This window comes from Strix uralensis, chromosome Z, assembly GCF_047716275.1.
Source record: "Strix uralensis isolate ZFMK-TIS-50842 chromosome Z, bStrUra1, whole genome shotgun sequence".
Lineage (NCBI taxonomy): Eukaryota > Metazoa > Chordata > Aves > Strigiformes > Strigidae > Strix > Strix uralensis.
Window position 1 is genome coordinate 99,592,805 of NC_134012.1, and position 22,096 is coordinate 99,614,900.

At 39.7% G+C, this 22,096-nt stretch overlaps 1 protein-coding gene across 3 annotated transcripts in view; it reads right to left on the reverse strand.

Annotated features, from left to right (window-relative positions):
* Positions 1 to 22,096, reverse strand: part of DYM (dymeclin) — a 226,699-nt gene that overhangs the window by 120,642 nt on the left and 83,961 nt on the right. For all 3 annotated transcript variants that reach the window (XM_074855441.1, XM_074855439.1, XM_074855442.1), the window contains 3 exons: positions 19,865 to 20,047; positions 15,069 to 15,247; positions 9,154 to 9,279 (listed from right to left, as the gene is read on the reverse strand). In XM_074855441.1, coding sequence (XP_074711542.1) covers positions 9,154 to 9,279; positions 15,069 to 15,247; positions 19,865 to 20,047 — 488 coding nt within the window. The remainder of the gene's footprint in view (positions 1 to 9,153; positions 9,280 to 15,068; positions 15,248 to 19,864; positions 20,048 to 22,096) is intronic.

Sequence of the window (22,096 nt, forward strand, 5' to 3'; positions counted from 1 at the left end):
TTTAAATTCTGTATTTTATATATTTAAGGGGCTTAGTAATTATGGTCATGCACACCATTCAGCTCATCAAAGGCAGTATGTTAAGCAATCTTTTTCTCTTTGCCTATATTTGAGAAAGAAACAGGAGACCATGAGCTCTTTTACTAACACAGTTTCTTCCATTCAGCCCAGAGCCTGGATCTGTGCAAACCATTCTGAATTATAGAATCATTTAGGTTGGAAAAGACCTTTAAGAGAAGATCATTGAGTCCAACTGTTAACCCAGCACTGCCAAGTCCACCACTAAACCATGTCCCCAGATGTCACATCTACACAGCTTTAAAATAACCTCCAGGGACGGTGACTCCACCACTTCCCCAGGCAGCCTGTTCCAATGCTTGACAACCCTTTTGGTGAAGAAATTTTTCTTAATATTCAACCTAAACCTCCCCTGGAGCAACTCGAGGCTGTTTCCTTTTGTCCTATCACTTGTTACTTGGGAGAAGAGACCGACCCCTACCTCTCTGCACCCTCCTCTCAGGGAGTTGTAGAGGGCCATGAGGTCTCCCCTCAGCCTCCTCTTCTCCACACTAAACCCCCCCAGTTCCCTCAGCCGCTCCCCATCACACCTGTGCTCCAGACCCTGCACCAGCTCCGTTGCCCTTCTCTGGACACGCTCGAGTCATTCAATGGCCTTTTTGGAGTGAGGGGCCCAAAACTGAACCCACTCATCGAGGGGCGGCCTCCCCAGTGCTGGGTACAGGGGGACGATCCCTTCTCTAGTCCTGCTGGACACACTAGTTCTGACACAAGCCAGGATGCTTTTCATACAGCAGAGTAGGCTATATAGGAGTCCTGTAAGAATATTAACAGCACAGTTGTCATCGGAGATGACAACCTGTCTTTAAATAGAACACATTTCTTCAGAGAGAAAATGAAAAGTTGTATTATAAAAAGAACACTTCAACCAGGAAGTTCTTATTCTCCCATTCTAATTATCTTCCTGATCTTCCTGTTTCTCTCCCATCAGTCTGCTTTGGTGTTGAATTTTCCCCATGCTCCCTGTAGTTGGATTTGGAATATCACCAATATAATCAGCCAACAGACCACCGTTGACCAATCCTTCCAAATATGAGTCACAGCAAGGCAGTTTGATGTATTTTACAGCATGCCTATTGCCGAATTTCTCTTCTGGTCAGCAGTCTTAATTTTTGCAGTAAGTTTAAGACACATACACAGAGCGCATGCCTCTCACGAAGCCCCATAAACTAAGCAAGTGATTTATATTGCAATCTGTGAAGATCTTGCTGCTATGAGGACCCCCTGATAGGCACTCAAATATTGCAGTAAAGCAAGCTGTATTAGCATTGAGAATGGAGAGGTTGGGCTATAATTGTTTTATGCCATCTACTCTGAATACATACTCAAAAAGCCCTGTAATTCTGTTTAATTTTATCCATTAACTTTTGCCCTTAAAATCCCAAATGCACATCGCAGGCTCTCTTTGCTTTAAGGCTTTCTTTCCATTATCAGTTGGGATCAAGTCCTCCCTCCCTTCCACACCATGCTCCCACTTAGGCCTCTGAAAGCACTTTTATCAGCTACAAACACAAAGCAAAGTAAGGCCTATCCAATCAAAGTCAAATACATAGCACAATGACAATGAAGACCTTTGAGGAACACATCCAACAGTTCCTCCCTCAGAAAAACTTGCACTCATGACAGAACCATATGTGATTAATCAAGAAACGTTCAAAGCAGCAGAATTATAAGAAAAAAAAAATTTTTTAAAGGAAGCATTCTTACAAGACTCCTCCTTTGGGCAGCAAAGCAGCCACCACCTTCACATCACTGATTTTCGTGGCTTCCAGTTTCCCCCAGCTGAGCTCTGCAATGGGTACTGTGGCTTTTCCCAGCATTTCTGATAGGAGTATTACTGGCAAAAATCAGGGTGTTATTTAACACAGGGCACTGGGGGATATTACATTTCCCTTAGTATTGTGTGGGCTCCTACTGTAAGTAATACTTAATAGTCAAGACATAATTACATGTACATTTTATCAAAACTCTTATTCAGTAGACTCTAAAGTAAAACCCCAGTGGAGAAAAAGAATCCTATGAAGCTTTTTCTAGACAAGGGTAATACTCTTAAGTGCTATCTTTAAAGTGCCTTTTTTTGGTGTATTTTTTTTTCTAACATTTTTTAACATCTGAGGCTCTGCAAATTCCACGTGCATGTACATTCTTTCACTTATCTCCTACCCTCATTCTCAACTCTGTCTCTTGAAGCTTTTTCACAGTACAAGAGACATCTGAAATAGCATCCTAATTATGACTCAAACCCTCCTCCCTCACTTTATTCCTAGCATACCTGAAAGCCCCTCTTTCATTAAGTATTTCAGGGAAGATTTCATTTGCCTATGCTTGGTGGTTTTTTGGCGAACCTCCTAAAAAGGAGGAACCTCCTAAAAGGATTCTTATCCCTTTACACTTTGAAAATGCTGCATACAAAGGCCTAAGCAACAAGAAGTACATCCCAAACACCACTACAGACTAGATATTCTAAACTGGAAAAAAGATATACCCACTGAAGACATTTAGTAGGCTCAGGAAATTAATGTTGGTAGGTAAGCTGATGCAGTCTGAGTTCTGTACCACATATGAAGAGGCAAAATAAAAGTTCAGATCACGAAAATTAAAAAAAAGTATCTCCGTTATCACATGCTACCTAGTACCTGACATTTTGTCAGGACTCCTACTTCCCACAAGGGAGCTAAAGTGAAGCCAGTGACTATTAACATACAGAGGGGAAAACCACTGTTTAGTAGCAGTGCAGTGCTGGCTAAGGTGACAAACATCCCCAGCAACTGGCTTAAGTGCAACAATTTCTGGTAAACAGCTTTTGCTAAAAGGATAGAAAAATCAGAATACGGGGAAGAGGGAAAGACTTCAGAGGTATTTAAAGGAAGAATGGTCAAGGCTGAGGAACAAATAGGAAACATGAAATCACTACAAGAAAGGTTTCCACATATAGCAGGCTATGAGTGGATGTGGAAACAGGCATAATTTCTGGTTATAACAAGTAACTAATACTATTTTAAGACAAAGTGATGATGGTATAAATGAAAGCAAGTCATCCAAGGGGTTTCAGTAAACAAGGACAACTAGTCAGAATGAACAACATAGATGATTAACAGGAACGGACTCAAAGACAAAAATAGACTTTTTTTTCACAAAACAGGCAACTGAAAAGTTAAAAAGCTGTTATCTGTGTAACTAATGGATTACACAGATGAACTTCACTGCAAGAAGATTTTCTGCTAGAGGAGAAGTTGATCATTCCAAGGCTGCTCAGCATAAACCTATGGTCAGATATAGCAAGTTAGAGCGTTACTTCACAACTGCAAAATGCTAAAATAAGTGCAGACAGTCACTTTGGTTGCAATTAATTGCTTGTGATTATTTAAAAACAGCTTATTTATGACCATGTGAACACATCTGTTTTCAAGAGCAGATTTTATATAAAGAAATAAATGAACCCCTTTGACAACAAAAAAATCTCTCAAGCTGAGCAACTGAACCTTCCAGAAGAAAAATATACTGTTATTTGAAGAATCAGTTATGACCATTAAGTAATGGTTACACTCTGTAATACATGAATATAACGGGGATAAGTTGTGGTTCCAGATTTCACTTCCTGACTTATGAATGCTTAGATTTTTGAAAACTTAACATACTCTTAAAACAAAATACAATTACGAAAACGGGTAGTATAAAATACTATTTGTTTTGACATGACGCGCAATGTAAATTCAAACCAATAGTACATAAAGGTTCATATTCCCAGATGCTTATTGAAAAGAAAGAATTTCACTCAATTTGCTCTAAAATGATACCCAAGGTTTGGGTTTTTTTTCCCCCGAGACAAGATACACTTACCCCAACAAAAAAGATCAACTTACTGATTAAATCTCTAATAAGCTATTTCTTATAGTCTCTCATTTATGAGTGAAACAGGAAAGCAACCTCTTTCCACAAATAAAAGTAGGCCCATGTTTCCTCCCATGTCATTTAGTGATATTTTGTGGGCACATCCCTGTACTTTACCAACCAAAGTGGAAATTCCTTGATTCACACTATGATGGAACCCAGGAATCTCGGTCCCATCATGTACTCTCTCAAAAAGGGCCTCCCCACAGGACAAGAGGAATGGGACTGGAACAAGTTAAACAACCTCAAGTAGAACCTTGAGCCCTCCAAGAACTCCAAACACATCTTTCTTACCCCCGACGGCTCCATGTGCTATGCACAAGCCATCGCTCTTCCTGTTTTCCCTCCCTGTAGCTCATTCCCAGCTCCCTGCCATTCCAGATGCCATTCGTCCTCAGATCTTTCTCTTACCAGCTTCTACTTCCCCCACCTACACCTTGCCTACTCCAGTCTCTCATCAAAAATAAGTCTGACTTCACCTTCTCCAGCATTTTGCCACTGTTCCCATCCTGCCTCTTTTCTCATTTCTTTGCTCAGCCATCCCAAATCTTACCTGTTTCTTGTTTGATTCATCTCCCTCTCCCCCATTACACCCATCCCATGTTCCTTGTGCAGCCAGCCACAGCCCCTTTCCAATTGCTCATAACCATTGCCACATCAGGCTCCTGTTCCTATACACCTTCTTCAGACGTGTAGATGTGATGCTTAGGGACATGGTTTAGTGATGGACTTGGCAGTGTGAGGTTTGCAGTTGGTCTCAATGATCTTAAAGGCCTTTCCCGACCAAAATGATTCCATGTGGCTTCAACCACTGCCAAGCAGGGAGCACAGACCCATCCCACAGGAGCTGGAAGCAGCACTTACACAACCTTCAGCTTGTCCCTGTGTATCTCCTGGGCAGGGTCGGATACAAAGAGCCCAGCTAGCTCTGGCAGCAGCAAAATGCGAATATTCAGTCACCAAAGACATCAGGCCACCCCCAGTTATGTATCTGCTGGGCAGATGGAAACAGACTGCTCCCCTTCCCCTGGAGATTTATAATTTGGTCAAATTTAGTCTGATTATCAGCAGCAGAGCCCTAGCACAAAGACCACCTGTCAAATTTCAAATTCCTAATGCAAAACATGAAGTTACCAGAGCTTGCTAAAGAACACACTGACAGTTGTAACCATGGACAAGACATGTTCATGCCTTAGCCTCACTCCAGAAATGGCCAGTGGTTCTCACTGAAACTTTAAAAACATCAACCCTCGAAAACTACATTCACTGAGACCACTATGCCTTGTAATAGTCCACTACTCTTAAAAAAACCCACCCAAAATTCAAAGTTAAAAAGTTACATACCGGCCCCTGTCACCTCTACTCTCTCCACTCCCCCATACTGAAGAAAGTAACCATAGCAGGTAGGTAATGAAATACCTATTTAAAAACCAACAGCAACCACCACCATCTTGCACATGGTTTTGGGCTTCAGAAGCATGAAACATCAAAGTATCTTAAATTTCAAAATCATCTACCTGAAATGAGTGCCACAATTTGAGCCATAATTGGTTTGCAGATAATATTAGAAAGGGAAAAAAGAAAATCAAAAAGCTCAGACCTGGGGTGGTCTTGCAAGAATAATTAAGGGAAAAAAAAAAAACCAGAGGTTTTGATTAATTACTCTTTTTAACAACAGGATCCTGGACACCTACAACTCAGGGTGCAAGAACTGCAGATGGAAAGCACAGGAACTCAGTTCTATATATACTGACCACTGAAATTCTCAGTTTCCCATAACTCTGCTTGTGAGCCACCTCTTAACACAATAAAAATAAACACAGTTAAATTGTGATTTACAGTCTATTTACTACAGCATAAAGTACTACAGTAGTACTACAGGTTACTGCTACATAAAGTATATGATGTTATTTTGACATCTGATGTCATTTTACTTACAGTTTCATAAATCAGAGAAGAAAATCCACCAATACATGTCCCCTTTAGGGAATTCCTGAATTTGCTCGTTTACTCTGTTGTTATTATTATTATTATTAGTGAAAGAAATTGAGCTCTACGTGGTTACAGGGACCTAACTGCATTAAGCCAATTGCAGAAACAGGACCTATGGTTTTGATCATATTTTCCGGGCAGTTAAGACCACATTCATTTTAAACAAAAAATACTTCAGCAGTCAAAAAGAGTTTCTGTGGTTTCCTGAGCTCTTTACCAGTCGGTATAATCACAAGATTTATAAAACTGTGCTTACTAAAATTAATCTTAAAAATCAATAAATAAATGTGGGTTAAATACCACAAAGGAAAACAGCCCATAAATGGACTGTACAGTCATGCTTCTTATAAGACCTGTACACAGGATACACAGCAGCAGAGAGGAAAACAGGTTCATCTAAAATACATCAAATCTTTTTTTCTTCATACTTTACCCAAGTGATGGGGAAGAAAAAAATCCTTCTGTAATTGCTAACATTTGATAAATATTTGCAGTGAACAAGAGTTTCATTCCAGTCATGTAACCGACGCTAGATCTTCACATTTTACAGAAACACCTATACAGCTTTCCTGACTCCCTTCATTTTGCTGCCCTATAATACCCTCACAGCCTTTAGGAGATGTCGAGTTAATATTTGAGAAAGTATGAGACTGATTTTTTATTTTATACTGTAGTTTTTGAATAGTAACTTGGTTATTCATACCTGGAAATATCCATTTAAATAATTCAGAAAGATAGGTGAGGGGAAGTGATTTATTAGCATGATTTGGAATCCTCTTTCCACAAAGTGGGAAGCTTAACTACACTTATTCCCCGTCATGGGATCTGTAGGAACCCACTACCCATATACCCATTTCCCAACAGTTCACAAACTAAGATATGATACTCACATCTGTATTTCGACACCCACATCCCTCACTAAAGTTCAGGAATGGCATAGATCACATAGATCAAGAATGTAACTGTTTTTTTAAAGTGCAACATAATGTGTTTTTTCTATAAATAAGGAATCCTTTCTACAAGGAATGCTTAGGAGTTGGTATCACAGTCATTAACACTCGTCTGTATCACAGTTTATTTAGGTGACTTTTGGAGTGCACAGTTTAAGATTTGAACAAGGAGAGCCTTCCTCTTTCTCCTTCACTGCATCCAATCCAGCCACCTAACACCAAGATTAAGAGCAAGGAAGGGGCAAGAAAGAGATTTCAAATTCAATAAGCTAAGCACTGCAAGGGCGGAAAAGCATTCTGCTTTGCATCCAGGTTTGCTCTCTCCTTCAGCATGAAGCATGCCCCATTCATCAAAGAATGGAGAAAAGAGTAAGAGGAAGAATAGTAAGGAATAGAAGAGCACAGGAGGAAGAATTAAGGTTATTCCATATCTACCCTCTGCAGTGTCGCAGCCTTCCATTGGATTTTGATGGCAAAAATTTTTCATTTTCACAATTTTTTCTGCAGTAGGGCTGACAGGAGAAATTCACATGGACAGGCCTGCAGGCTCAGGCACTTCACAGCCATCTCCCACTATCTAGCTAAGAATCAAAACTAGCAAAACTCTGGCTACGTAACTCTATTGATGAATGGATGCTTCTCACCAGACACTATGGAGTGGGAAAACACAACCACAGAGTAAAAGAAAGAAGCAGTTAGTGAGAATCTGAAGGTAAATGAAAGATTAAACTGAGAAGAAAGTAGAAGCAGCAAAGGCAGGACTGAAAAAATCAGTGCAGGGTGAAAGGAACAAGGTGGGGGTTGATTTTGTTTTTATTAGAATGGAAGTATCAAATCAATATCCACATTGCACAGAAAACACTACAACTATATTGGCAGGTTTAGCTGCAAAGGCAAGAATAAACTGGACAAGAAAACTTGATTTATGTTTTCATTCCACAGCTGGATCCTCATTAACAATTTTAGGAAAATCTTCCACTTTTACTTATTCAGTAAGGAATTTATTGAAAGACCATGTGTAAAGCCTTTAAAATGAATGAAAAATGGAGGAAGAGACTGAGGCAGGAGAGAAAACTTGTCTGCTGTACTCTAACCCTCAACAAGCTTGATTTATGGAAGAAGTTAAATGACTTAGTGATACGGAATCCAAAAATACACATCACACACGTACATGTACAGTTCATATGTACAGGTTCAAGGCACACGAAGCTGAGGTGGAAGAAAGCTTCAGGAAAACGTTGTTTCAGTCATCTGCACGGTTACTACAGGTGCTCCTCCTAAAAGCTGCTTCCTAAAAGGTACTCCCAGGAAACTGCATATAAACATCATCTCTTCTTGCTTTCTACATACAGAGCTACAGGAAATAATCTGAAATTTCAGAGAGTAAATACTCTTAAGTCTCTACCACTTGGCACCAAGAAAAAAAATGCCAGTTCCCTCCAAAACAGGCTGGAAATTTACCTGGCAGAAGAGTTTCTGTTTAGATACCTTGAAACTTGCTTCCAGCTTTTTGCATTTCATTAATTTCACATAACCTCAAAGGAAAGTTTCCATGTCCCAGTCAAAAAACTAAATAAAATCAGTACACACATCTTCTGCACTATCAGAGCTTTAGAAGCTAGGAAACTAGAGTATAATTGTCCAAGGTATTCTCCAGCACAGATGGTCAAGGTCCATCAAACCTATTAAAATTTTGGATCATATTATACGGACAACATAAAACAGATATTAATCTAGCGGAAAGACAGAAGAAGAAACGCCAAGTAAGGAAGTAACATTCAGTCTGGAAAATAAAACTCCAACTACAAGTTGCATCAGCTGCATCAAATCGGTTAAGCAAAGTTTTTCAAGAGAAATAAAAAAGGTTTTCTGTTTTTTTTTCTCTCTTCTAGCCCCTTCACTTCCATGGCAAACATTCAGCATCTTCAAGGCAGTCTGCCGGACTATTACTACATTAATTTGCAACAGGAAACACCAAAAAAAAAAGACAGAAAAAGAGGTATATGCAGCATCTCCTCTACAAGAGGGAGCGTGTTTGTTCACTGCACTTGGGAGAGTTTTGAAATTACTCTTCTAACTTCAGATTACTAGTCCTTACAAAAGAAATACGTACATGCCATCAAATTTGGATGAACACATACAGCCTCTGCTGAAGAAACAGATATACAGATGTGTCTTTCTAAAAATAAACATTTAAGCGATTTTTAGAGCTGAAGAATTATTTACCAAAACAACAACTCACCACTTCATGAATGGATCTGTTGAAGCCATCATCCTCTGTAAGGATCAGCAAAATGATAAGAGCCATGTAAACATGGTGTGAATTCCTTTCTTCAACATGATACAGAATTTCAAGAATTGGCAGAACCTTTAGGGAAGGAAAAACGTGTGTATTAGTTTAGTCTTCAAATACCTCAGACAATAAACAGAGGAGACTCTAAACCTCCCGTGTACCACCCTGCCCTTAACAATATCATAGCAATTCCTCCCTCTTGGAATAACCACCCCTAAATAGTGACGTACAGTGTTCAAACACCTTCCATCTGTTTTATTCTGTCACCACAAAAGAGTCCAAACAAATTCTTTCTTGTGGTCAGACATGGAATTTCAATTCCTAATAAATGAGATTTCCAGCCATACCAGTTACCATAGGCTGTGAAAGCTTTAGTCCTCCTCTAGACTATGGGAAAATAAAATTGTTAGACAAGATTTTCACACATTCAAACAGGAAAACAATCGTTTCTAACCATTTGTGCGAGCACAAGACTGGTCTACTAAAAGGACTGTCCTCATCAAATATAGCCAGGCATACTGGAGCTGAGGTGCAGAGAGGCATTTTGAGACCTGAAACTCAAATCCCATTTTAGTGTGTGGAGATAATCCCAGAAAAGAACCAGTTTGGGTTGGGTTAAGACTAGAAAAGGCCTGTTTTTCCAATTCTAGATAATATGCAGCCAAAGAGAACTGACATTATGATGAGAGTTCAGCCCAAGGTCTTGCAACATTTCCACCAGGATGAACAGCTTAAGCCAAAGCCTTGCAATAATAATGAAAATGAGATTTCATTGCAACAGCAAGCATACCTGAATGCTAGTCTAAAGTTAATCCAGATGCAAACGTTGTCCCTCTACCAACTGAAAATTAGCTTTCCACTGGCTCAGTAAAACGTGGCTTCCCCGGGATGCAGAAATAGGCCTAAAACGCAAAACACCCTGGAAAAAGGAACTGGAGAAAACTCTCAATTCCAAGATAGCGGGTGAGATGCAGAATTCGTTCCAAGAAGCTTCTAGACACCTAAAGACTTGCTGTTTTTCAAAACAGGCCGAGTGCAGCAGGATGAATCATGTGAAACCTATTCTGGTGAGCAGCCAGGACACTGAGTGCTTCACAAGCCTCTGAAGTTACCAGAATGTTCTCTTACAATCAACCAGTCCCAAAACAGTTGGAACATATTAAAGCACACAACAGTTTCTATTAAAACAAATGAGATTGATCTAAATGCTGCAGGCCACAAAACCTTTTGACAGATGCTTTGGCCAGGGTCAAGACAACACCACATCAAAAGCAGAGGGAAAAAACATTTACACATTGCAAACATCCGTCCTTTACCATTTCAAAGGATCCTCCACAAACCTCTCTCTCCAGTTGAAACTGGACTCGATGTCTTTGTGTTTTGTGAACATAGACCACTGCGTTTTGAGAGTAAAGACCAGGTTTTACTTAGAATATCTACTTAGAATATAGCAAAAAAACATTCGTTCTTTTCCTTGAATGGGGGAAAAGGGAGACAAACATCACTGCATTAGTCCACTGTTCAAATTATTTCCATTTACAGTATTTATAATGCACATAGCTTTGCAATGCGTAAGGTCAAAGAAATTTCCAAGTCCAAGCATTATGGTAAGCTGCATATAGCAGGAAGCAATATAAAACTACCGAAGAATTGCATTTATTTACAACTTCAGTTTGCAGGGAGAACAACAAAAGCCTTTCTGAAAGCAACCAGTGGAAAAACTTCTAGTTTTTAAGACAGCAACCAAATACCCATATATTCCTTCAGAATAGCCCAACACATCTCCTCTGTCTATGCACTTTAATATTAGGTCAAACTGTAGCTGAAAAAGTGCATTCATGTTCCTTAAGTGCTCGAAGTCCTAAAAGCATGTTGCTACAAACTACACTAGAAAAGGGTACCTTGATTCTGACATTGAGACATTATAGACATTTCCCTATAAGATGATATGTGAAAGTACTCTTACTAATATTTCATACTAGCTACTGAAATCAGTCTCGCTCTGAAAAGTGATTTGGCTCTCTAGATCACAGCATTCAGTCTTCCTGCCTCAAATCCATCTTGAAAGCTTTTGAAACCTCTTCTTCCCCCCTCCACTCCCCCTAGCCACGCTTTCCTTTCCACCCCTCTTCCAGCCTTCTTGCTATTTACATGGAAAGCTGTATCTCTACATGGAGATCAAACTCAAGGAGGTGAATGGCAACTTAAATCTCTCTATCTGCCATTTCTAGATGAAAACAGAATCAATTCATATAGTTTCTATGACCCTTCCTCCTCCAAACACTTTTTCCTTCGTATACTGATTGCTGATGTACACACACCTTTAGGACAAGTATTACTGTTCTCAGAAGAAAAACAATTTGACCAGGCACTAAAAAAAAAGGTACAATATACAATTAAATTAAAAGTTTAATTATACTAAAATTTATTTAAATTGTAACCAAAACGCCTTTCTACACTTTTATATTACGCACATACATTAAAACTTTTATATCTACCTTCTTGCACAATGGCACTGTCCAGCCATGTACTGAGAAGACAACCACTTCTTTTGGTATTGCTGGCCCTTTTATTCATAGTCATTAAACTCTCATTACTGGACTACTACTAATACTCCTCCACCAGGAGCAGCTTTTAACTGGCAAGACACATCCACCATTAAACAGTTACTTTTAATCCCCAAAACAAGATAAAAACAGATACTGAAAATTGCAGGTGCTATATTCAGACCAAGGTCAGGAACAGGCTCCCCAGCAGTGTTCTAAAATAGCTTGTCTTTAGTATATAACAAAATACAAGACCGCCTAGCCACACCAGTAACCTGCTTAAGCCGAATATATACCACAGGAAAAATATTGCTGTACCATCAGTTGATAAAAATACATCATCGTATACATTATTTCAGTCCAGTCACGTTGAGCAGCAACAAAATGTACAGCATACAATGCTGCACAGCTCAGCAGCCAAAGCAAACACATTCAGTAGAAATAGCTTATTTCTTATAAGCAGATATCTCACTGGCATTTTTACCTGCAATGTGGGTGCTAACTGCTCTTACAAACAGAAAAAGGCTTAACATTTTCCCATCTACAGACCACAACACTATGCTTATGAAAAAACTTGCTAACTGACCCCTGTTTTACCAGTCCCACCACTTCCTGGAGAATCCTTGCAAATACTTGCAGTAAGACAGCCAAATTCCAGATGTGAACATCCCTAATGTCATCAGACATTTAACGCAATTATTTTATAAAATTATAGAAAGTGACATGCTGTAAGTTATGGAAGACACACAAACATCCTATTCATTCTACCAAGCAGACTTACTGTAAGAGCAAAAAAGATGCACTGCCTTATGAATGGTAAAGCATTATAAAGCAGAACAGAAGATGAAGGTATTTATAACGGACTGAGGTAGATTCATACACAAATTAGGAAGCAAGCTGAGACATTATCTATTATAACAGTTAAGAAAAATATACTGAATCAAATTAAACTTAAATCATGAAAGAGCAAAGACACATTTCAAAAACCCCTAGGAAATGTTGCAGAACATCTGCTAGTGATGCTTCCTGGGCACCAAAATGGAGAAGAATTAAAATATGGGAGAGCACCACAAATGTGATGCACTGAGTGGAGTGAAACAGGAACAACCTGCAAAACCCCTAAAAGTTTTAAGATGAGCTCTCAGCTGACTGCCGATGTGGTCTCTCATATAGCACAGACCTTTATACTTCACCTGTATGAAGAGGCCACTGACTTAACACCATATTCCTCCAAAAGTCATCCACCCTCAAAGTTATCTATAGAGAGCACTGCTTTGCCTCTGAATTAATTACCTTAACCATTTTGCTCCCGTACCTCTAAGTTGTGGGATTCAACCTCCGGGCTTTAGCTCTGATTGCATCTCTCTCTGCAAGTGGAAAGTCCTTTCTGTTCAAGGCTTTCCCCTTGTGAAGGCACGTACGCATCCCGACGCGTCTCAAGCTCTTTTCTGACCAACTGACAGCTAAGTTAGTTTTCTACGACTCTCACAGTTTTATTGTTAATTTTAAAGGAAAAAAAAAAAGTTTCTCCACACTCCATTTCTCAATAGCCTGTAAATATTTAATGAAGTATGGTAGTACACCATCAGAATAGTATGCAGTGTGTTAGCACCACTCTTACAGTTGCCATATAGGGAAGGAAATAACCAGATCCATTACTGCTGCCCCTTTGTCTCGTTTACAAGCCCAAGAATGAATTAGTCTTTTTTTCACCACAGGGTTGTAATTGAGAGATCATCATTTCTTTGTCCAGCAACCTCCTACCCCCAATCCTTTCTGTGTCAGCCTGCCTTACTAAGCAATTAAAACTGCTCTTCTCAGTTGGCCACTGCTCATTCTTACCTACTAGCCTGCTAAAAACAAAAGGATTGGACAAAGATGTCAGTAATGTGTCAGCAGTGATCACAAAAAGCACAAAGTATTCATGAAGAGCAAAATAAGATCAGTTTCAAATTCTAGCATTAAAACAAATAAATCAAACATGCTGCTGACTTTTCAGTGATGCTCTTCTCAATTTTCTCAGCTTTTCCTACAAAGTATTTAATGTTGCTGACTATTTCTCTGATTCTGCAATTTTCTGATTTTTTTTTTTTTTTTGAGGGGGAGGAAAGATAGGTGGTAATATATGAAAATATCCCACATTGCAGACCATCTGAGTACCTGCATCTGGAGTTGTTTTGACACATGCACCTCATGGTTTTTCTAGAAGTTTCACAATATATCAGACATCATCATTATAAAACAATGCACATACCTAACCTTTATTTCTCTAAAGTAAATTGATATGGTTAACAGCTGTGAAACATGTCATATCACATACTAACAGCCCAGAAAATTAAACATGACCATCTGTTCACAGAATTCACGCAGAATGACTCAGACCTCACCTAGATAATCTGAAGCGGACTACACAGGAGTTCAGTCTTGAATCAATTCAATACCAACCATCTCACCCAAGTTTGCCAACAGTGGTGTCTATCAACTCTGATTTTAGCAATACATCTGCTAGAACTTGGACCAAGACCAAACTCATTCCATATCTGCCATCAAACAGGCAAGGGATCTAATTATCTGGCAAGATTTCAAATATTAAAATGGAAAGGGTTCTCTATTCCGTTACCAATTCCCCTAGACAGCCATTATCTTATTAAAAGGAATGCTTTTTAATAAGTAAGATTTGTTAAAGTGGTTTGTGACATTCCTAAATGTAGTGGGGAGCATAAGCTAATTTATAACCTACAAAAACTGTACCAGGTGTCTGTTGTATCAGCTATTAACCACAATCCTATTTAAAGCAACTAAAAAGTCACTACAGTTGCGTTTCTATAAAATCTGTCAGCGGCTCCTTGAGGACATTCAGCCTCAGGTCAACCCTGTATAACATTCGGCATATTAGTCAAGTTACAGCTCATTTTGTTAACTATTATCCCTGTACACACAGAGTAAGCTTGTGGAACTTTTGTGCCTAAATATCTAAAAAAGAAAAAGAAAATAATTCATAGAATGATACCTCCTACCAGTTTGCTTACACCATGCCCACAGGTCAGCAGGTTTGACCTGGATCAGACTAATAGTGGCACTGAGAAAGAAGGAATCACAGACAACCTGGTAGTTTTACCAGTACCTTTACTTTTACTGCAGTGACATGTTTAGCATCATACTCCTGAGATGACATAATAAAAATGAGTAAGTGAACTAGAACTGGTGAGTAAGAAAGCCAGAACTGCCCCCACCACTGAACAGGGGACACTAGCAGTTGGTGACACCCAAGCTTCCAGGACCACCCCTTCATGATAAGGCAAGCAGAACATTACTTACAAGATTTTCTATGTCTGTTCGTGCCAAAACATACGTCCGTACGTTGCCATTTTGGTGGAGAAGCATGTATAAAAGAAGAGTCGCTTGATCAGATTTCTGCTGTTCACACAAAGCTGTGTATAAACTGTTAAAATTAATCTGGAAAGCATGTGGATTTGATGATGAAAAAGCAGTGCTATCTGAAATAAAGAAATAAAAAAAAAAATCTTTAACAAATACGTTTACCATCCAGCTATTTGTTAACTTCATACAAATCTCTTGGTGAAATATTTCATATGGACACCACAGTAAGGAGGGAATAAAAATCATCCGTGACTCTTATCACTGATCACTGACCACTAAGGTCATAAACCTTAGTAGGGTCTCATGAAGATTCAGCTGTGCCCAGAAGTTGAGGTTGTCCTCCAATATGAGCTTCAGTAAGACCCCTGTATCTGCACAAGACACTCATCTTTTTTCATAAAGCTATTCCGGTTCATCCAAATAGCTTCCACTGCAGAGAGAAAACCAATCCCAGGAGCTGCTGCAAGGAGGGCAGCTACAGCATCTTCTCTGGATCCAATGTATGGATGATTCACGTTTCCAAACCCTGCACCCCAAGCTCCAGGTTTAGTTCACTGGCATCAAGGTGGAGTATCTCCCATCCACTTCTCGGCATGAAGGGCAGATGCGCATGGGTCAAGACTATCAGTGTATTTTCAGTGAAACACAGGTATTGTTGGGACTTTAAAGACGCATGTGTGGTGGGGAGTTTAGTGGGTTAAACTGATTTAAAACACCACGTCATATAGTTTAACATCCCTCAAAGTAACAGCAGTTTGTTCATGTTCACAATATCACCTGTGCCAGAGCTGGAAGTGAGAATAAAACAGATTTCTCTTCACAGAACTTTTTCACAAGAAGCTTTACCAGTTTCAACAAAAACATCCATCAGCACAGATCTCTAACATCTAGGAATTTCCAGTGGAAATGGAAAAAGCCAGTGTGACAGTTGATGCATTCATACTCATGTCAAAGCCAGACTCACGTTCTTATTCAGCCTCCCAATCTTCCCAAGTCAGAGATTTTGCCTTTGCTTTCTTCACAGAAGAACCCTTTGAGAGTACAAGGTTTTGTTCCAGTGCAGAGCAGGTACATTTCTCAACTCTTAAAAAGCTTCACAAAAAATTGTATAAAGTATTTTCCTGTCCACCTCTGTTCAAAAACATCCAACCAAAACATGGATCTTTTGTGATGATACATGAAGTAGGACAAGTCTGCCTTTTTGGGCTGATTTATTTTAGCATCCTGGCAACTGAATACAAAGGCTATCTTTTGTGAGCACATAAGTAAGCTATGCATATGGAAAAAATCCTGCAATTTCATGGCAAGATGATATTCTGGGAACAATAGCAGTTTGGATACTCAAGTATACTAAAGGTCTGGACCTAAAATTTCTGTATTACTATAAACAAGATGTCCAAAGTTGAAGAATTTAACTAAAATTCCTCCGTTCCCACAATAACAGACTACAGATTTCTGAATTGTTTATCATTTATTAAAAATGCATTAACTTAGGAAAGCTGTGCCGTATAAAACAGCGTGACAGTACTACTACTACTCCTGCACAGTGATCTGTGGACAGAAGGGATTTTAAGGAAATGAAGAAAAGACTCAGAAGAATAAGGGAAAAGAACAATGAAAATTTCAAAACCTGCTGTTTTAGAAGCCATTTTACAGCCAACTGTATTACGATAGCCAGCATAATAGGCAGCAACTATTGCACTTCATCCAAATCTTCCTTCTTCCTCAAATACTGAAAGATTCCTCAGATACTGTAGACTGGATGACCACAGCAAACAGTGAGAACGGAGTCACCACACATGTGCCCATAGGCAGCAACCGTGAGCCAACACAAATTTGTCTCTTCAATGAATACTCCCATGATTTCTTACCAAACTTTTCCACTCTTCTGGAGAAATCTCTATACTGGTAGGGGCTGATCACACAAACACTCCCTACACTCAACTGGGATGTGAGTCTCTCACTTTCCCCTTTCTTTTTAGTCTATATTCTTAGCAAAGTTTCTAAATAGCTTTCAGCATGGACGAATGTGGTAGTTGTCACTTATTTTGAACATTTCCATCGTCTTTGGAAGGAAAAAGTGCTTGGAAGACCTGCGGGAGCCCCACAGGAGCCCTGGCTCCCACTGGGTTGCTGGGGGCCCGGTGGAGACGGTGTGCCGAGGAGCTGCTGCTTCTCTTGGCCTGGGCGAGGGGCGACGGCTCCAGTCATTCAGCTGAACTCAGCAGGAGGCCCTGGAGCAAACCCTTCTCCTTGCTGCACAAGTCGGGATGCACCACAGCACTCACAGAGATGAGACACAGCCCATCAGTGGTGGAAACCCTGGCTCTCCCCAAAATGACATACCAATAGGCAGAGGACAGACCAAAACCCAGCTTTTCTGAACTACCATTTCTGCCCTCATGCCCCCTTCAATCTCTGATCGTGATTATGAACTGATTGGTTTAAAACTGTCCTGCTTCAGGCAAGTATTTCTCTTTATTTGGGAAAATTCAGATATAGACAACAAAATCAGATCAATTTAATGTGCTCTGTTATGTGGCAACTTGACGCCACGGTTCATTAGCCGAGGAACATCCACTGACTTTCAAGCATCACTTCTGTGGATGTTTAAACCATGTCGCTTATATTTATAGCACATCAATATCTGTTTTCTCAGAGAGTATTTTAAAACCTGTTAAAAAAAATCTAAACAGTATTAAAGAAACGTATCAGCAACAGCAGCATAACCTGTATTATTCTACAGAACCTTAAACTGATCAATAGAAAAATTAAACTGTTCCAGACGGTGTAGAATAAAGAAAACTATCCTGAATTTTCTTAGTTTTCGTAGTTTCTTCTACAAAAAAGACAGTTTTCATTTTATAGTCACATATTATCATTATGACAGTAACCAGCATTTCTTTTTCATATCACTCTCCTCTTACCAGCCCCTCAGAATGTTCACAGCAATCAAATTCAAGCTCAGTTATGAGAGTACTGCTAGTGGAAATAAAGTTTATGGGAAACAACACGTCATTCTATAAACATACACATCTAGAGAAAATACAGACTTTCATGGGCCTTTTTAGTTCAGGTGCTGAGGAGAGGGGCTCTGAAGAAAAGGATACCCTTCTGAAAGCATCAAAAAACCCATGACAAAACCGCAAGCTGAGAAGGCAGAAGCCCGCAGGCAGGGCGTGCAGGTAAGGCGTGTGGACAGGGCAATAGTCCCTCTCCTGGTTCTAGAGCTTTTCTGAGCTAGTTGTCATCTCATTGCCCTCTACAACTCCCTGAAAGGAGGGTGCAGAGAGGGGGGATGAGTCTCTTGACCCAAGGAACCAGCACCAGGACAAGAGGGAATGGCCTCCAGCTGCGCCAGGGCAGGGTCAGACTGGCTCTTAGGAAGGATTTCTTTGCAGAAGGGGTTGTTGGGCGTTGGAATGGGCTGCCCAGGGCAGGGGGGGGAGTCCCCACCCCTGGAGGGGTTGAAGAGTCGGGTTGACCCAGCGCTGAGGGATCTGGTGGAGTTGGGAACGGTCAGTGTGAGGTTCATGGTTGGACTGGAGGATCAAGGGCTTTTCCAGCTGAGATGATTCTGTCATTCTATGCTACTTATGACATAGAATAAGTTCTTTTAAAATTTGGTAATGAAATACATTACTAGTTACTGATGACATGAAACGAAGTCAACCATAATAAAACATCTGTAGAAGTTTGTAGTTTAAAAACCAGAACAAAACAAAAACTGTATGAAGAATTGATCTCAATTGCCTGTAAACAGTATCCAGGAAATCAAAGGGGCACATTAGGACTAGAAATTCTTCTTATGAGAACAATCCTCCATCCTCATAACACAAAAAAATGTCCTAGGTAACGGTGAATGAATTTAGAGCTCAACCTATTAAAAACTTGGTGGTTAAAGGAATATAAAATCTCCCCCCAAATAAAATGCATAACTCAGAGGTAGTGATGGGGCTTCACAGGTTGCTGTGCAGCACCTGAGCTGTGCTGAGCAGCCCTGTGCACGCTGTCAACCTGCCTAAAGCCAACAAAAAGGAAAACCCCATGGCTAAAACTCGAAGAGATTTAAGTGTATGGATAAAGTATGTATGAAAAGCAGCATGCTGCCTGCAAGCTGAGCTATCTAGATAGTCCAAGCTGTGTGAGGGCATTACTGTGTCCCACGCAAGACCCTCGGCAGCAGGGCACTGTGAGGCAGTACAGCATCACACCCGATACATGGTCTGGAACCAGCCTTCTCAAAAACCAGGTAGGCACTGAAACAACTCTCAAACTTTCCGTGTATACAAGTCTCATAAAAGCGTTTACATTAACCAGTTTCTCCTCACATTTGCAATACAAGAATACAGTTAGCACATCAATCCAGTTAGTTCTAAGAAACATGACTCCAGCTAAACAGAATTTCCCCAAGTGCTGTAAGGTTTTAGGGGACTCCTGCAAACTCTTGGGTAACTGATCTACTCATAGGTCAGGTTTATTTGTATTTTACGAAATTATGAAGCTTTCTAAAATTTCTCAACTCTGAAGGAAAGAGTATCCTTCTCCCTCTGCCCCTTCCATTAAGTTCCAGAAGCTGAGGAACTTCACCTCAAAACTCCCAGAAGAAAACGTACTATTACTGCTCTTCCACGGGCTGGCTGGAAGGAAAACAAATTTTGGAAAGACTAGTCGCAGCAACTTAACACATCATTTTCATCAGTTCATGCTTAGAGGTAAGAACAGATACAAACCTTGAGTGTTCTTGAAGGACATAATAGCTTGCCTGTAGGGATTCGGCGTATCCGGAGAATCGGTCAGATTAGCCAAGACCAGCAGAAGCAGCAGACTCTGGTTAGCTAAAGGGGAGCACTGCTCTAGCTGCGGTGTTGGTTTACTCCCCACCCCACCAAGTGTGAAGACTGTCCACAGGCCAGCTAGAGAGAAAAGGCAAAAGATATTATGTACACATTTTAATGAATAGAACTCCTTTAGGAGGAAAAGATAGCATCTGACAGAGAGAAGAGGGAAAAACAATTCAACCCTGTACCCCTAAAATGACAGGTCTGGCTTCTTGGTTTCTCAAAATGAAAACTTCAGGAGTAACACAGCAGTGGGCACAGAGAGGTGGGAATTAAAAGATTACTGGAAATTCAAGAAAATTAAGGAACAGGAATATGAAAAGGAAATTACGAGAGGGGAAACAAAAGCATATGTTTGAAGGGGAGTACCTTAACCACAGAGCAGATACCAGCTGAAGGATTCATGTAGCAATCCTGACAATGCTAAGACATTAAGAGAGGAAAAGGAGTTCTTATGTTGCCTTTTTAATAAAACTGACTTGTTCCATCATGCAGCATTTTTCTCATGTATTCTATTTTTAATAGATATTTTAGGCAAAACACAGCAACAAAAAACTAATACTGCTTAAACTAGAGCCTCCAGATTGAGAGTCCTGTAGAGATCATCATCATTGTTCATCATTGTTGGTAGACAACATAATAACAAATAATAAACTTATTGGAAAAAAAGACAGGATCAACAACAATTTAAATTTAAATTTTAAGGTATTATTAAACTCAGCCTCGAATTTTTGCATTCATACAGAAGATCAAACAACTTGAAAAAGCACTCCAAAAGCTCTGAAATTCCCTTTCAAGAGGTTGCATATAAGATGTGAAGGTATGGAAGTACAAACTGTTTACAATAATTTGAAGTTAAAAATCTAGTTAAAAAACAGTTTGAAGTGACAAATCACTATTGATATACTGTCAAAAAACCCGACTGATTAATTCCTCTTGGGTAAGCAAGTTTTTGTTGTCTCGCAACTGTCTCAAAAATGCATATGTAACAAAGCACCGAAACTTCATTTCAGACCCACAAAAATTTATTAGGTGCAAAAATGTAAATAGCTCATCATTCCACACTAACTCTCAGTTCTTTGCTCATGAACTACAATAGGAATGCATGTTAGCACAGCCTGCCCTTTATCTAGGTGTATATATATGGTGCATATACAGCTCCAGTATTAAGGCATAAAGAATAAAGCCAGTATAAAGCACCTGAAGGCGGCTCATTAAAACTTTCATTATCATAGTGTTTAAACTTTGATGTTTGAGCCTGAAATGCAGAGTCATTTTCATACTTAATCCTTATAGCATTAAAAAAAACTAACTCCAATACTAAACTACTGCATTTGAAATTCCTGTTCCTAATTACAGCAGTGTTGGTGAACCAAGCTGACCAGCTACGTGCCCAAATACCGCTCAAAGGAGACTGGAAGGGAGGAGCAGCAGCAGGGAAGGATTAGAAGACACCTCTCAGCCATCTCCAACAGATCCATAAAGCCTTTTTCCTTGCCATCACTCAGGAGACTCCATTACATTAGGGGGGAAAAAAAAAGAAAAGCAGCACCAAAACTGAAGCAGAGATGCTGCAGACTCAGCATTAATGGGGAAAGTCGCAGGAAAGGATAAAGCCTCCCCCTCCCATGGCTATGGTGGCACGTGACAACTTCAATGTCACTGGCCTCTATCACATCTGGGCTCTTGATACGTTCCCAGGTGATAAGAAGCAACCCCTCCCAATCTCATCAGATTATATTAATCTCCAAATGCCTGCTTAGCAGTTAATTTTTTTACTGCTAAAATTTTATGGCAGAAGCTGAGGATTTCACCAAATTATTCATTGAACAGGTCAAAGTCTTGAGTTACACAGCACAAAAATAAGAAATAATCTCAACTTTTAAAAAACAGAATTCAATTTCCTCTTTTAATGTCTATATTAAAAATTCATTATAACACACTTTCTTAAAGACAGAAAAATTAACAAAGTTTAGTTTTCAATCTTCTAGTCCACAAGATTCAAGGTACAAAGCATAAAAAACTGTAAGCCATCTCAATGCAAAACATAAGTATAGTGTAACTAATTAAAAGAATTTAAAGTACTCTTATCCCTACGAAATTTCAAGCTAGCCAAAGAATATT